Source organism: Tachypleus tridentatus, chromosome 8 (assembly GCF_004210375.1).
Source record: "Tachypleus tridentatus isolate NWPU-2018 chromosome 8, ASM421037v1, whole genome shotgun sequence".
Lineage (NCBI taxonomy): Eukaryota > Metazoa > Arthropoda > Merostomata > Xiphosura > Limulidae > Tachypleus > Tachypleus tridentatus.
The window spans coordinates 51,484,063-51,501,903 of record NC_134832.1 but is presented as its reverse complement, the minus strand read 5'-3'; the positions used below and the strand labels follow the sequence as shown (position 1 = coordinate 51,501,903).

Genomic DNA, 17,841 nt, shown 5'->3' with positions numbered 1-17,841 from the left:
TCCTTATTTACTCTTAACAGCTTAATACATTAATAGTTTTACGAATAAATTTTGGATTATTCACTTCGAAAATAATGACATCACACACCCACACAAGTGACTGTTGTCACAATATCGAATAACGTGTACCAAGGGCTAAACAAATAATGTTCCAATTCCCGCGCAATCTTTGAAACTACTTTCTCAGTAATTTTTCGTGCTTATTATGATAGGTATGATAATCCATTCTTATTCGACGGTATGTTGCCATTGTGAGAAGTTTCTGTAAAAGATGGTGAGATCGGTCTTAGAGTAAAGAACAAACTTTTTATTGTAACTGGATGTCGGTTTACACGCCCACCTTTGATTGAAGCTGCAGCGAGGAACATGAGTGGGCGGTTGAATCAGATTGTTGTTATTTGAGTTTCTTCGACCATTTTTCTCATTGAAATAGTTCTTGATTTCGAAGAGAGGCAAGAAACTCGTGAGCTTTCAACTTCAAATTCTTCTTTAGTATTTTGTTGAGGGCAGTAATAGATGTTCCAACTTTAATTATAATGGTTTTTAGGGTTGGAAGATTATCTTTCGTAACCACTGCGCCACTTTGGAGACAGACGCGTTGCTCTGTATTGGTTTAGAGTGTAGATTGGAAGCCTATTGATTAAATGCTCTGATAGATTTCGAGTTTAATTCGCTTCCATGGGGAATATTGAAGGCCTTTTTTCTTCTTTGCAATGTTCTATCATTTATCTCAAAGTAGCTTTTATATCGCACACTACCGCTGGGATACAAAATTTTATCACTTTTAACGATTTTATGCTTTTGTCTGCTACAACATTTAGCGTGAAAAAAACTTGACCAAAAATGCAGGTAAAATAATTAATTTTCTATGTAAGTACACATAAGACTCCTAATGGTATTATTGGTAATAACTGGAATATCGATGGTACTTGTGTTAAAATGTTCTTATATGACTCGTATTTTTTAAGGGCCTCGTAAGCAAACCAAATCACGAGTCCACAAACAATTTGATGCATAGATATGTTGTCAGATTCGATCATAAAGCCGATGAAACTCACGTAGACTCACTGGTAACCATGGAGTCGACGTTTTGTTAGGTGAATAAATTAACCGTTGCGACAATGCAAGCGATAGCTTTGTTGTAAATAAGTTACATATTACATCTCTCACATGTAGCGTTTCGGTGGATGTATTATTACATCCTTGGAATACTCCATATTCAAGAATAGCGTGTGTTTTCTTATAACAAAGCCACATCGTGCTATCTGATGAGTTTACCGATGGGAATCGAACCCCTGATTTTAGCGTCGTAAATCCGTAGACTTACCACTGCGCCGGCGGGGAACTTCATAAACAGAGGTTATAAGCATGCGCCAATGCAAGGTTAAGTAATGACCAGACGATCAGATTTAGAATTTAAAAAAATTGTCTTATTTTCCTCATTTGTTAACTTGGTAATATTCACTTGTAGCTAATTCCTTTGCGCCCGGGTAACTCGGCGATAAACTAGTGACATTGTAATGGGTTGGTTTGAATTTGAGTCTTCTGCTGGCCATTGTGAGCATACGTTCTAGATCTGTAATAATTTACCGTTTATACTTAACTGAACCTGAGAAGCCGCAGGATGTCCATACGTATCTCATGGTACTGAAGTACAAATGTTATGTTAATTTATTAACAAATGCACATAAGTCGTTTGCATAATAATATTAACTAATGAAATTTATATTGAGATTAATCTTTGGACTGCATATGTACAAACTTCCAAACATTTATCTCTAGCTACCTTCATGTTCCGAAGAAATGGGTATCAAAACATAGAAAATAAATGTGTGATGTGTCGCCATCTATTGTCTCAGGTACATATTATTTTTCACCCAAGAAACGTTTTTGATACAAACGTTATTCCTTTTTAGAACTAATTCTTTTCATCTACTGAGATATATTTACGTTCGTAGGGACAACAAATTATTCTAAACATCTGGTTTGGAATCAATCAATCACAAAGCTACACAAAGGGCTATCTGTGCTCTTCATACCAGGCTATCGAAAACTGGTTTCTAGCGCTGCAAATCCGTAAACATGTCGTTGTGCCAGAGTGGAAGGTTGAATGTCCGAAACATTTTAATAGTTCATAGGAAGATTTATAGAAGTATTTGTACGTTACCTGTCAGAGAAAAAAGTTTAGTTTGTTTGTTTTTTGAATTTCATGCAAAGCTATACGAGAGCTATCTGCCCTAGCCATCCCTAATTTAGCAATGTAAGACTAGAGGGAAGGCAGCTAGTCATCACCACCCACCGCAAACTCTTTTATCGTCACATTATAACGCCCTCCCCCGCGTTTGAAAGGGCAAACATGTTTGGTGCGAGGGGGATTCGAACCCGCGACCCTAAGGTTACGAGTCGAACGCCTTAACCCATCTGACCATGCCGGGCCCACACGAGGACTAGAGTGGTGTAAGACAAGAAAGAGGCAGCTAGTTATCACTACTCACCATCAACTCGAGATACTCTTTTACCAACGAATAGTGGGAGTGACCATAACTTTATAACACCCCCACAGTTGAAAGGGCGAGCATGTTTCGATGACGGAGATTCGAACCCTTGACCCTCGGATCACGAGTCGAATGCCTTAACCACCTGGCTATGTCGGGCTATAGTTTCGGTACTAACGCTAAAACCGTAAATTGTTTGTTTGGAATTTTCCCTGTGTTTTGTACGTCAGTATTACTTTTTTCAGTGCACACAATAAAACAAAGCATAAATTACAATTAATTTTAACACGAGATTCTAAACAATATTGTGGATATGTTTTTATTCCAACATGCAAAAACCTCAAATATTTATTGAAACTATAAATACAGCTAGCAGAAAGATATTAGAACCTAACTGTTTTATTTGTACTAAGAAATGATACTTTAAAAAAAATTATATAATAGTTCGACGTGAATTACAAAATTGGATTACTGAATGTTTAAGAAAACCTATAAGTGAGAATAAAATAATATTATTACATTAAGAGGATTTTTAAAGTTAGGCAAAGCTTTTTAATCAGAATAATAATAGAAACTTGGGTCTATTAAAATAATTTTAATAATTTTATTTATTATAACATTAGATTGCATTTAGTTACATCTGATTATAATTTCATGAATAGTTAAAGAATTTAATATTTACTTAAATATCACAAACTTTATTAAGAAAACACAAACAGTACATAAAGATGTATTGAAATAAAAATATAATAAGATGGTGTATTAGAAACCATGAAATTAAACATTTATTTTACAGTTCTTTTTTGTTGAATTTTCGAACTTAAACATATAGCCTGAGAAGTCAAAATATCTAGTCCTACGGTTAGGCTTAGAGTAATTGTTTTTAATCCTTACTCAATATAACGCAATAGTAAATACAGACATAACTTCACCACTGAGATCATAACATCAATTCCCAGCGTTCCAGGTAAGAAGCCCCTATTCCTGGATAACAGGTTTTATTTGTTTTAACTACCTTTTCACATTCAATTAGGCTTAGTATTAGTCTATTCTGTTAAGCATATTACGTTATTTTTCAGATATTTAATCCACTACTTGGTGGTTTTTATGAATAAACACAAATAACTGACTACAGAAATAGGCATCTTAAACACAAGTCTTCGTTCCCTACATGAAGCTCGCAAGTTTCTTAAGCCTAAACTTTCAATAAGTCACACAGTGAGAACAATAGTTTGAAATATAAGATGCTAATCCGAACTAGTAACAGTTTACTAGTTTGTAACTCCCTAGTTCACTAGGTAGTTTTAAACAAATGAAGGCAGTACTATTTGGCACTAACATAAAACGTTTAAGAATTTTGCTATGTTACATTTATACAGCGTTCAGTTTCGGCTGGATAGAAGAACCTTACACTTTTTGTCTTGTTTTATAATTTAAAGGAGAAAACATTATTAATTGTAAGACTACCTTGGTTGCATCACCAACTGACATTTGACTAAAGTAGTCAATTACATTACTTCTACATAGTCTAATTCCATATTTCAATACCGGAATTAATTATGGAACCAGTGAAATTCACAGGAATATATGATACACAATAAGTTGTGTATTCGTAACTATGCTACCCTAAGCCTAAGTAACAGTAGCGATAATTTATTTGTTTAGAATTAATTCTGTATAAAAAACAAGTAAACTCCGCAGTCTGGGAAAAAAATCATGATATAGATAGCTTTTAATTAATGTCGAATATTCCTGCATACGAGTTCCACAGTTTGTTTTAGAATTTTTAAATATAAATATCGATAATGTTGAAAACTGACAACTGATTCAAGTTCTCAAAATAGTAGACCAATAATTTTAAGCTGTTATCTTTCAAAATCTACACCAAATCTGTGAAGGGAAAATTTAGTAGCTAATTGGACACGTATGTTTTACAGCACAATATGAAGGGCAGAGTTTGTGAGTTCATTATTAACGGAATCATACTAAACATAGAAAGTGAATAAATTGGTGTTAATAATATATCATTGAAATACGCAATACCACCAAAACTGTTATACAACAGTGACTAAGAAATTATTTTACCGTTTATCTCACAAAATCGTAAATATAAAATGCTACATTAACTCACACACACACACCTGTATAAGCCAAAAAATTCCCAATTTCTTAATAATGTTGATACTTATTTTAAAAAATGTGTATCCTACGATATTAGTATAATCAAAATCCATACACTTTAACACACTGTGTACAAAAACAATCTGTGAGCAGTTTTGCACACAGAACTAACACATTACTTTGAAATACACATTTTTCTTGACTGCTTTAGAATTCTAAATACTTTTACGCCCCTGTTGCAAAACTTCGACAGAAATCTTTCCAAGTGACTCAAGAGAAACAATATTTTGTCTTCACACATAATATTGCTTTCTACACATTTCTATTTTTGAGCAAAAAATGTCTTTTTAACGACAAACAATCTACAAACATTGCAATTCTTCACAACCAATACACTTCTGTAACAATTAAGCAACAAGCAAACACAACTTCATTTACTTTGTTTTCTCACAAATAACGCAAGTTTTTAAACTAGTAAACATATTGTATGAAAAAAAAATTAAAACATTCAATAAGAAAAAACACAGTTGTCTTATTTCACAAATAAGTACAATATTGCCATAAACTTTGCATAAAAACTCACTTAAAGCATTTGAAACTAAAAGTTAATGCACATGGATTTGAATATATTGGTAGTGACAAATAAATATTGTTTTTCGTCATGTATTTCTGCCACAGTTTTTACGATGCACACTTGCAAACACTTTTTAGAGAAGAAATGAAAATATTTATAAGCAGAAAAACTAGGTTTTTGCACCATACAATTCTCTTTTCTTAACTGCTTCCAAATTAATAACAGATAGAGAGTGCATACAGAACTTCTTTACCAAGTAACGAGAAATTTAGAAGTTTCAACTGTACATATTTAAAAACAACTGCAGAAGAATCACACAAAGAGACAAAGCTGTAACTTAGCAAAACAAACCTGAATGCACAATACCACGTACAACAGTAAATGAAGATATGTTTGTCCATTTGTGTTATCATATCTCACAATGGTATGCTCCTGGTAAGTAGTACGTGTGTGTCAAACTGGTAAGACATGGTTCGCTTTACCAAACAAGAGGTAGAAAAGCACAGCATCATAGATGAGGTTTATATAAGATAGGTCTTGTTTTCTTTTGCAAGACAAGATGTAAAAGATATCCAAAAAAAAAACAACAAATTCTGAAGACATATGAAGATTGCTTTCATCCAACATTTCACACAAGTTGAAGCTGTTATTAACTTACATTTTGTAAGTAAATTACACATCTGTCTCCATACTGGAAATCAGTTTAATAGTGCACAACATACAACACTAGTCAGTCTCCAACTTTTCAAACTGTTGTTTAATTCCCAGTTGTTTCAAAAATTCACAAAAGCCACAACTTTAACCATTACCCAATCCTCACAGTGGATAAGGTGCATCTCCTAAGCAACATGGTTCCACTGTTTTTCACAATTTTCTAGTATTCAGGTAAACTCTCTTTAATTACAATGTCTGAGAAGCAGTTTAATTTCTCCTATTGGTAACCACAGACATTATTAACAAGTACCAAGTCAAAAACTTAGCATCAGAACAATACAGAATTATCATTACAGTCTGACACGAATGGGGATGGAGGTGTTTAAGAACACACAGATTCAGACAGATGGAGCTCTGCTGTAGATCACATCATTTAAATGGGCTTGACATTTCTGGAAAATAAAAACATATTAGCAACTACATTAACAAAGAAAGATCCACAATATCTTTTACTTAGTAATGTTCTTTCATAAGTCTTATTCTTTGGTTTTCATTTTGACCAACAGAGGACCAACTAATCTTAACCCTTAATAAAGTAATTTCATGTACCAACAAGTAATGTAGCAGACTTAATAAATGACAGAGAGAAATGAAAAAGGTTAGTAAGTTTAAACCTAGCATGTTTAAGAGGAGTAAGAAATTTGGATCCACACACACATATATACATATATATAAAGCACAAAATCTGTGTGTCTGTCTGTTTGTCCTTTATCTAATTTATCCTAGATCATTGGGCCAATCTCAACCAAACTTTGTGGGATAATAGCCTGAAACAAGGGACATGTTAATTGAAGTTCATAACCCATCCATCCTCCATTACTACTGTTATGAAGCATTTATCGTCTTTGATGTAATTTCACAGAAAGCACTATATACCTAACACCAAAAGCATAAAAACTATTAATTCATAAAAAACATGTGTGTCCATCTGTCTCTTGTTTAACTACTCCTTGGTTGCTTGGCCAATCTCAAATAAACTTTGTACAATGACAATTTGGAACAAAGGCATGTTAATGAGTGTTCAGAACCCTCCACTTCCCATTCTTATGTTATTGAGTAGCTATTATCTTGGACGTAAGTTAACATTATCTATATTCTCATCGTGCCATGTTCTTACACACAAACAAACAAAAATTGTTAAATTTATGTCCCCTGGTGGGGCAGTGGTAAGTCTGCATCTGATTCCTCTCAATAAACAGAGCATGTAACTTGATGTGTCTTTGCTATAAAAAGACGTACAGTAAATTTTCTATAACATACCTTACACACAGTGTGGGAAAAGCACATACAAATGTCTTGCTTATCTCAAACAGCAAAGTAGCACTCACCATGGAGGAATGCACTGAAAAAAAAATGGCCCCTCAGTTTGCCAAAAAAAAACTGATGAAATTGATACAACAACAGTAATTTCTCAAGTTAAACCCATTTCCTACTTTGACTCGTGACCTTACAACTTCATCTCGTAAGATACTCTGCAGCTAACAGCTGTCAGTTAATTAATTAATAACAGTGTAAGAAGACCTTAAGAGGCTGTTGTTGAAAGAAAATAAACAAAGCACCATTACTACCTCTTCCATCTTGACTACCACACTTAGTGTATACCATGTTTTAAGCATATACATATTGAATTCTTAAAGCTTATACAAAACATTCAGTGAGCTAATAACAAATACTGTAATGATATGTTATGTTACAAATAAACTGTGTGAAAGTTCAGATTTTTACATTATTTATCCTAACATCCACTCCCACATTTTTTAAATTTATAATCCAGGGAAAAAATGGGTACCTCAGCTCTTTATATATATATAAGCCCCCTTTTCCAGAATTTAGTGTGTTTGTGTGTGTGTTTTTCTTATAGCAAAGCCACATCAGGCTACCTGTTGAGTCCACTGAGGGGAATCGAACCCTTGATTTTAGCGTCGTAAATCCATAGACTTACCACTGTTATAGCGAGGGGCCAGAATTTAGTAACAAGCCCATGAAAGGTCATTCATCACAAATATTCTTTTTTCTTATTTACAAGATAAATAAATAATTAACTTGAGGACATGCAACTGTTTTCATTTTCAAGTATCACGTAGTTTGAAACAATTATTTTACATCATTAATAACTTGGTTAGAAAGAGCAGATAATGCATCAACGTCACGTTTTTAACAGATGAAATCTATCAAGTTTTATAAGAGAAATGGATAAAATACATTAAATGTGAGAGTCACATTTCTTTTAAAAGGAGAAAGATACTTTTTTGTTTCTTATTAAGCACAAAGCTACACAATCTGTGTTCTGTTATCTGTGCTCCCATTGTGAGTACTTAAAACTTATAGTTTAGTGGTGTGCATCTTCAGACTTGCTGCTGAGCCAATGGGGACATGGAAGATTCATTTTGATATACAAGTAGACTGATGGATGTCATGTTTGTTTTAACAGTGAGAGGGAGGTAAAAATGATAGTTAAAACATTATATTGTGGTGGTGTTGAGACAATCAGAGACCATAAATTACCCATAATACCTTGCAGTATTCAGAAAAGATAAAACTTATATTAAGTATTAGTTTCACTTCCTTTTACCACAGAACAGTGTACACATTGATTACAAATGTAAAGGATTCCTGTAGAGATCAGACTATGTAAAACTATGTGTTGTGGTAGTGTGTTAAAAAAACACACAAACATTAATAACAACTGTGGTAACGTTAGTTAACCCCTTCTGTTAATTGGTAAAGCATTCACCTGGCTCCAAATTTGATCTCATGTCTGGGATATGATGAACAGAAATGTCCCTACCTTGCTAGAATTATAAACCATATGTGTAATTTGACAAGTTACAAACACAGCTAAATACATACATTCTGCTTATGCTGCCAGGTGTTCATGGCTGACTTGTATTTTTCAAATTCTCGACACCAGTTCGAGTAGATCTGTTTGTATTCCAGCTCTGTGGGGGGGTTGCATGTTTCTAAAACAGAGAAAACATTATTAGATACTCCAAATAAAAAATAAATTCTCCAATACACAAGTTTGGGATGTGTATATAAAACATTCTCATGTCCAGACAACTGTAGAAAATAAAACAGTCTGTCTGTCTGTGTGTGCGAGTGTGTTTATACGTGCACACACAACACTATCCAATTAAGCTGACCCTGTCTAAGTCAACATCTTGGCTAATGATGCAGAAAGTTCTGGTCCCATCAATACTTTGATATACATGGTTTTCTAACAAAACACACTAATATCAAGTACTTAGAAGACACCCAAACATCAAGTTTTTAAAGCTATAGTAATCTTCAAAATATGTAACACAAATATACAGTAACCTTCATAAAATGTACCAGACATCACATAGATATATAAAGGTAATCTACAGATATACACCTAAATACATAATGAAATCACATTCATTCATAGAGATCTAGTAACTTTCACATACAAGATACAGTAACTTCACAACACACAAAGACACATTAACCTTCATATAGAAACAATAACCTACAAATACTTACATGAATTAAACTAACCTTCAAGTCAAACCAAATAAAACAACACCTCTGATACTAACATCAAATATCTTAGTATTTTAAAATATTGATATGCTTTCTGAACATGAACATTACTTGGTAAACCAGTTTGTTCCCTGAAGAGGAAAGGTCCACCTTTTGTAAGCACTCAGGTTACAGTGTTTTTATTCAGTTTGTAAACCAATTTCTCAAAGAAACATCCCAGCTACAAAAGTTTGAGGAACCTAAGATGGCCATTTATGATACAAGTGTAATGTCATTTAGGTTTAACACAAACATGAATTTTGACTAGATATTTAAATGACTAACTTCCTTTGAGATGCCTGCCAGTATTAAATAACGAATAAAAATTGTTTATCTATACCAAATAATCGTTTTCTCTCTTTTATATACACATACATTTGTGTACGCATGTATACACACATCATAAACAAAAACATAAAACGTTGTTTATGTGGCAGCTTACTTGAGTCCACTGTAACATTGTAGCTGCACAGAGTGTGAGCTCCCACCCTGCAGTCGTAACGCCCGCTGTCATGGTCAGTCAAGGCCATGATCACCAACCCATAATCAGAGGTGATGATGTACTTGTCTTGTCGTTGGCTTACCAACATCTTTTTCTTGTCTCTACTGTAGTGCACCCAATGGATGGTTCCTAATTCTAATCTCTTCATGTCTTCTGCATGCACTGCACATGCAAGGTGCACACTCTGGCCCCAGTAAACACTCATCAGCTTTTTCTTTTCACCTAAATAGAATTATTGCTGATTTAGGGTTAAATATTTAACTTTATTAAACTTTAATTTCAAAGTTACAATGAAGTCAGTTAATTTAACCTAGAAAAACGTTTAATGATTTTGTTGTGAAACCAACAACTATGAGGTTTTCAAAAGAAGTTTATATTCCCTTTGAAAAGAAAAACATTTTATTTAAGACAGTATTTGACAATATCTCTGAATTATCACTCAATATTTTAACTTGTACCTCGACATGTAACTTTGAGAAATACTTCCAGAAGTGGTAAACTCTTGCTATAAATGTTTTAATACTTGTAATGAAAATTACATACTAATTATAAACTTACAATCTTCGCAAATGTTTGGTATGGCTTTGGTCACATCTTGTAAGAACCTGTTGTAAAGGAATTGAAATGGTAAGTGCTGTTGGCACATAGAAATGATTGAAGAATTAATACTAAATGTAAGTCTCAACCTAAGGAGACATACAATTGCAAAGGGTACACAATACAGATCAGTAAGCAATACTAAAAGGCAGTTCACTAGTAAGTAAATACACTGTATGGTTTCCAAGTTTGTGCAGTGTTAAATAGGTAAATAAATTGAACATAAAAATGAAAGATGGCAAAACAGAAAGAAAATAACAGAATTTTGAAACAAGTAATACAAGTGATTACAAAGATGTCCTACACAATATACTCAAGTAAAACATAAGGTGACAAATTTCATATAAACTTTCTTACTTAACATACGTCGCTTATTCTTCTGGAGAAAGTTCTTTCTTTTAAAAGTGTATCTATTATTTTCAGTTCTGCATCATTGAGTACCACTGATCTATACATTCAAGAAGGTTACTCACCCTCGGTTATACGGTCGACATTCACCGCGCACCTTGTCCCACCCGCAGTACGGATCTTGTATACACCGCAGGCAAGTATCGTATCTTCCCTTACACATCACCAAATCAAATTGACGAATCATTGACTTTGAAGCCACATACAGTGACTTATGCTGAAGAAAAATATGTTGACACAAATAATTATAGTGACAAGGCTTAACATCTAAACATATTTGATATATGTACTAAAACTATATTATGAAGCTTCAATTAAGCACCATGATGTTTGTGCATTATATCATAGCAACATCAAAATTTGTTTAAACAGCACAAGGCCTAAGTTCTTTCGTGTCAATCTTTAAAACTCTTATTGAACCATATTCACATAACGCTGTAAATTCTTACTTTGCTAGAGATTTCCATTTTCCGAATCTTTTCAGGGACCGTGGCTTCAAAAACGTCTACAAGATTAGAGTGTGCGTTTCCCACTCCATCGTGCCACTCGACAAGCTTGAACACTCGCCCGTCCACTGATAATAACAAAACAAAAATAGTTTCAAGTAACTATTTACGGTTCTTTGAATAAAGTTAATACACAAAATAACTTTCATTAGTTCTGGCATAATGCAGTTGGAGCGTACTGAGTACTGGTTTATTAGATATTATGGATAAAAGAGTACAAAAGATAAAATATTATTTACAAACAAGAAAAATCATATTTTTTTGTTACAGAGAAATAACTATATCTTATTTCCATAACTTTAACTGGAAATGATTTTTTAAAGCACAAAGAATTAAATTAACGTGCACCTACCACTGCCAGCATAATAAATAGTGTAGGAGATGCCGTCAACATCCAATGCATCTACAATTAAACTGGTCAATGTGACATCTCTCTTGTAATATACAGGTTTTCCATTTTTCTGAGAAACTGCAGAGTCCATCAAAGGATGGCCACGAATAAAGTTGAGCACTGAGTCAGGCAATGTCTGGGTGTTGTTAACACACTGTCCAGGGCGAGGCTCTGGAACCTTTACACTGATAACGGGCAGCCAGGCTGAGGAAGAAGTGGCTTGTTCCTTAAATTTCCCATTAAACACTTCCTGAATGGAGTCCAAACTGAAGGTACAGATGGCCGATCCTACCAACCCATTTCTGTGATTGGATCAGATTAATAAATATTTCATAACTTCTAAAACCAGGTTACCTTTTATTTATTGAAATAACCTAAGAATTTAATATTCTATAAAAACTTACTAGTAAGAAACTACTTTTCCTTCAGTTACTCATATGTAATTAATGTATCTTTCTCAAGAAAAGGTTACATAATTTTGCATCACATTAAATAAACAACTGCTTCTAACCTTTCAACATTTCTTATTCACCTAATACTATTGATCAGGAGGCTGAGATAAGCCAGACAGAATATTAGGTACTGCCTTCAAGATGGCAGGATCACTAGTGGGTGGCTAAGACAAATTTTGGAGTGGTTATAGCCCTCTCAAGTCCCCCCCCCCTTTAGCAACACTCCTGATATTTAAGACAACAGTTGAAAATTTACCCAATAGAAAATACACTGAATATAAGTATCCCATACAAAAAAAATAAATAAAATTGTTATTAGTAAGTGAAAATATAAAAAGAAAGAAACTGCCCTCTATCCTTTTTCTTCAAAACTAAATATACTTTAATGAGATAAAAATAACAAACTTCTTGCTAATTGAAACAAATTTCTAAAGTTTTACAAATCATCACTGGAACAAATCGACACACAGACACACAAAGTTTTTACCCTAATTTCATATGAAACAACCGATACTTACGACGAGGTTGTAAACACAGCATAAAAAGTGCTGTCCTCATCAGGAAATTTGTAAACACTTTCTGTAAAACACAACGAAAGATCAGTATCATATATTGATACACTACAACAAGAATCATTGAAAGTCTTTCTTAAAGCAACATTACTGGAATATAATTCATACAAAATTGGTGCACACTTATTGCTACCATACACAATAAGAAATATTTATTCAGTTGCACAGAATATAACACAGACATAGGACTATTAGGAACAAAGTATTCTTTATTTCTTAATATTTATGAATAGCCAAGCAAATATCTTTTACAAGTTTATGAGAGAGAAAGAGATTTAAATAAAACACATCAATCAAAGAACCAAGTTTAACGTATTGCGATTTGTTCATATCCAGGAAAACATAATTTGAAAAATCCCACTGTACATATTGCTTCAAGATGTTTAGTATTTCTTTAGAAAATATATTTTATTCCGTTATATTATTTCTAAACATTTTGAAGATATAGAAGATGCATACTCAAAAATAGAATAATGTATGATTAGAAAGAAATGGTTTATTTTCAATTGAAAAACTATAAATTAGAAGTCATGTATTTTGCACAGTACGACATTTACCAAATAAACCCGATTCTATCTCTTGTATTTAAAGTACTCTTAAAAATAACCTCTTGAGAGAAACTTACGAATTTCATTAAAATAAAATGGAAACTCTCCGGGAATTGAACAGTTTAGACGAGCTTTCACAAAAGATGCCCAGTTCTTGTTAAGAATATTCTTTCCCCCTGTGTCTCTCTAAATCAAAATAAACATAGAGAGTAAGGTACAATTTGAACAATTTCAAAATTACACATGGGAGGGGGGAAATTGATAAGAAAAACAGAAACATTTACAAAGTAACAATATTTCATGTAATTTTAATATACTAAAAGAAAACCCATCACTCTAAAGTACTGACACAGATTTTTTAAGAATAAATAACTTAGCATTCAGAATACATCAACAATTTATATTTAAATCAAACAAAAAATCATCCAGCAATGGGGAATTCAACTGATCCTTAAATCAAATAAATATAAAGGAATGGGGAGTTCAACTGATCCTTATATCAAATAAATATAAAGGAATGGGGAGTTCAACTGATCCTTAAATCAAATAAATATAAAGGAATGGGGAGTTCAACTGATCCTTAAATCAAATAAATATAAAGGAATGGGGAGTTCAACTGATCCTTAAAGCAAATAAAAATAAGGGAATGGGGGAGTTCAACTTCAACTGATCCTTAAATCAGATAAAAATAAGGTAATGGGGAATTCCTTCAGAATATATCAGAATATTAAACACTATAAAAACATAATTCCAGGTTATTTCCATTTCATTCTATGGATTAAATGCAGCAACTCTGATATACATCCTACTGCATGCTGGTGTTTTCTAGTTCACAAAAATAGCCAATAACTATTTAAAAATCAATTTTTTAAGACTTAAGATATCACCCTACATAGTTTAAATTATTCACTTATTAGCAAAGTCATGAGAACTACAGGTACCAAAAGGTGTGGGAGCACCACCTCCTGGATTGACAGAGTTTCTGGGCCTGCATATTTCCAATCGTATACAGGACTTTTGATTTTCCAAAACATTTGTCCGCAACCCACTCAAACAATTGTTCCAGCATCAATGTTTATTAATTTTGTCAGTTTTTTGTACAATCAGATAAATTATTTATTGGAAATAAATTAACCACCTAAACTTTGCATTGAATAAAGTGGTATTAAAATACCTCATTTCTGTTTAAGTGAATAAAATCAATCATAAACTGTTAAAAATGCAAAGATAACAGTTGTCCTACACTTAAGTAGTGTAACCTTTCTTTAAGTCTTTCGTGATGACGAGAGACCCACTTGAAGTAAAAATTTATCTCAGGATGGCTGGTATTGGTATTAATACTTACTAATAAAGCACAGAACAACAGTTCAACTTTAGAAAGTCACTGAATAGCATTGACATTTGAAAATTTCTCACTAATTAAAAGCTTCAATAAATCGACATAATCATGACACTTTAGTTAATGTCTGTTATTTTTAAAATAAATATTTGAACAAAATTAATATTTTCATCACATATTAAAAATGTTTGAACTTTTAAGCTTAAAATCTTTAACCTGACAAAACAAATTAACTAACAGTTATGTCTGACAAGTTAGCAATACTTTAAACACTTTATTATGATTTATTTTAACTTTCAAAGAGCTCCATCCTTCTGGAACATATTTATTACTTTGTTTCTTTCTAACCTACATGAGAAGTAACATAGTATGTCAGTGATTCCACTATGAGATACAGCACTATTTTCACTTTTAATTAGTATACAGTCACTTATTCACAAATCCAAAATAAAAGTATTTCTGCAGTACAGATACAAAGATTTTCAAACAAATTTCAGTAACAAAATGCAAGTTAATTTTGAATCTGTTTTTATTAACCTAAGCTGTTTTAACATAACTAACATAAATTTTTTAAAGTCAACAATTCTCAGTTAAAACAACTTGATACAGACACTGTTATTCATAAAGATACTGATGGACATTACTAAGTTATCTTACCTTGCAAACTCTCGCAACACGAGAGTATATGTTCTTTCCACAGTTGATGTACTCAACTGCACTTTCTCGAAAAAAGAAAAAGACATACTCTCCAATGTCATAAGAACCAACAAACTGAGGCTCTGAAAAACATACTGACTTGTCAGTACAGCTTTTAAAAACACGTTAATCATTTAATGGGATTTCATCTGTTGAATAAAATAAAAAATACTGAGTTCTAGAAGTACATGTTTTGTACATCATTACTTTAAAAAAACACAAAACATCTAGAGTTCTAGAAGTACATGTTTTGTACACCATTACTTTAAAAAAAACACAAAACATCTAGAGTTCTAGAAGTACATGTTTTGTACATCATTACTTTAAAAAACACTAAACATCTAGAGTTCTAGAAGTACATGTTTTGTACACCATTACTTTAAAAAAACATAAAACATCTAGAATTCTAGAAGTACATGTTTTGTACACCATTACTTTAAAAAAACATAAAACATCTAGAATTCTAGTAGTACATGTTTTGTACACCATTACTTTAAAAAAACACAAAACATCTAGAGTTTTAGAAGTACATGTTTTGTACACCATTACTTTAAAAAAACACAAAACATCTAGAGTTTTAGAAGTACATGTTTTGTACACCATTACTTTAAAAAAACACAAAACATCTAGAGTTCTAGAAGTACATGTTTTGTAGATCATTACTTTAAAAAACACTAAACATCTAGAGTTCTAGAAGTACGTGTTTTGTACACCATTACTTTAAAAAACACAAAACATCTAGAGTTCTAGAAGTACATGTTTTGTACACCATTACTTTAAAAAAACATAAAACATCTAGAGTTCTAGAAGTACATGTTTTGTACATCATTACTTTAAAAAAAACACAAAACATCTAGAGTTCTAGAAGTAGATGTTTTGTATATCATTACTTTAAAAAAACACAAAACATCTAGAGTTCTAGAAGTACATGTTTTGTACATCATTACTTTAAAAAACACTAAACATCTTGAGTTCTAGAAGAACGTGTTTTGTACATCATTACTTTAAAAAAACACAAAACATCTAGAGTTCTAGAAGTACATGTTTTGTACACCATTACTTTAAAAAAAACACAAAACATCTAGAGTTCTAGAAGTACATGTTTTGTACATCATTACTTTAAAAAACACAAAACATCTAGAGTTCTAGAAGTACGTGTTTTGTACATCATTACTTTAAAAAAACACAAAACATCTAGAGTTCTAGAAGTACGTGTTTTGTACACCATTACTTTAAAAAACACAAAACATCTAGAGTTCTAGAAGTACGTGTTTTGTACACCATTACTTTAAAAAAACACAAAACATCTAGAGTTCTAGAAGTACGTGTTTTGTACACCATTACTTTAAAAAAACACAAAACATCTAGAGTTCTAGAAGTACGTGTTTTGTACACCATTACTTTAAAAAAACACAAAACATCTAGAGTTCTGGAAGTACGTGTTTTGTACACCATTACTTTAAAAAAACACAAAACATCTAGAGTTCTAGAAGTACGTGTTTTGTACACCATTACTTTAAAAAAAACACAAAACATCTAGAGTTCTAGAAGTACGTGTTTTGTACACCATTACTTTAAAAAAACACAAAACATCTAGAGTTCTAGAAGTACGTGTTTTGTACATCATTACTTTAAAAAACACTAAACATCTAGAGTCCTAGAAGTACATGTTTTGTACATCATTACTTTAAAAAAACACAAAACATCTAGAGTTCTAGAAGTACATGTTTTGTACATCATTACTTTAAAAAAAACACTAAACATCTAGTGTTCTAGAAGTCCGTGTTTTGTACACCATTACTTTAAAAAAACACTAAACATCTAGAGTTCCAGAAGTACATGTTTTGTAGATCATTACTTTAAAAAACACTAAACATCTAGAGTTCTAGAAGTACATGTTTTGTACATCATTACTTTAAAAAAACACAAAACATCTAGAGTTCTAGAAGTACATGTTTTGTACATCATTACTTTACAAAACACTAAACATTTAGAGTTCTAGAAGTACATGTTTTGTACATCATTACTTTAAAAAACACTAAACATCTAGAGTTCTAGAAGTACATGTTTTGTACACCATTACTTTAAAAAACACAAAACATCTAGAGTTCTAGAAGTACATATTTTGTACACCATTACTTTAAAAAAACACAAAACATCTAGAGTTCTAGAAGTACATGTTTTGTACATCATTACTTTAAAAAACACTAAACATCTTGAGTTCTAGAAGAACGTGTTTTGTACATCATTACTTTAAAAAAACACAAAACATCTAGAGTTCTAGAAGTACATGTTTTGTACACCATTACTTTAAAAAAAACACAAAACATCTAGAGTTCTAGAAGTACGTGTTTTGTACACCATTACTTAAAAAAAACACAAA

General features: G+C 32.2%; 1 protein-coding gene across 7 annotated transcripts in view; it reads right to left on the bottom strand.

Moving 5' to 3' along the window:
* Window positions 1-3,085: 3,085 nt before the first annotated feature.
* Window positions 3,086-17,841, bottom strand: part of LOC143222388 (semaphorin-2A-like) — a 99,515-nt gene continuing 84,759 nt past the window's right edge. For all 7 annotated transcript variants that reach the window (XM_076448850.1, XM_076448854.1, XM_076448855.1 and 4 more), the window contains 10 exons: window positions 15,420-15,541; window positions 13,501-13,609; window positions 12,822-12,882; window positions 11,813-12,153; window positions 11,404-11,528; window positions 11,020-11,171; window positions 10,508-10,554; window positions 9,890-10,171; window positions 8,755-8,864; window positions 3,086-6,296 (listed from right to left, as the gene is read on the bottom strand). In XM_076448850.1, the coding sequence (XP_076304965.1) occupies window positions 6,243-6,296; window positions 8,755-8,864; window positions 9,890-10,171; window positions 10,508-10,554; window positions 11,020-11,171; window positions 11,404-11,528; window positions 11,813-12,153; window positions 12,822-12,882; window positions 13,501-13,609; window positions 15,420-15,541 (1,403 nt within the window). In that variant the 3' untranslated portion in view covers window positions 3,086-6,242. The remainder of the gene's footprint in view (window positions 6,297-8,754; window positions 8,865-9,889; window positions 10,172-10,507; window positions 10,555-11,019; window positions 11,172-11,403; window positions 11,529-11,812; window positions 12,154-12,821; window positions 12,883-13,500; window positions 13,610-15,419; window positions 15,542-17,841) is intronic.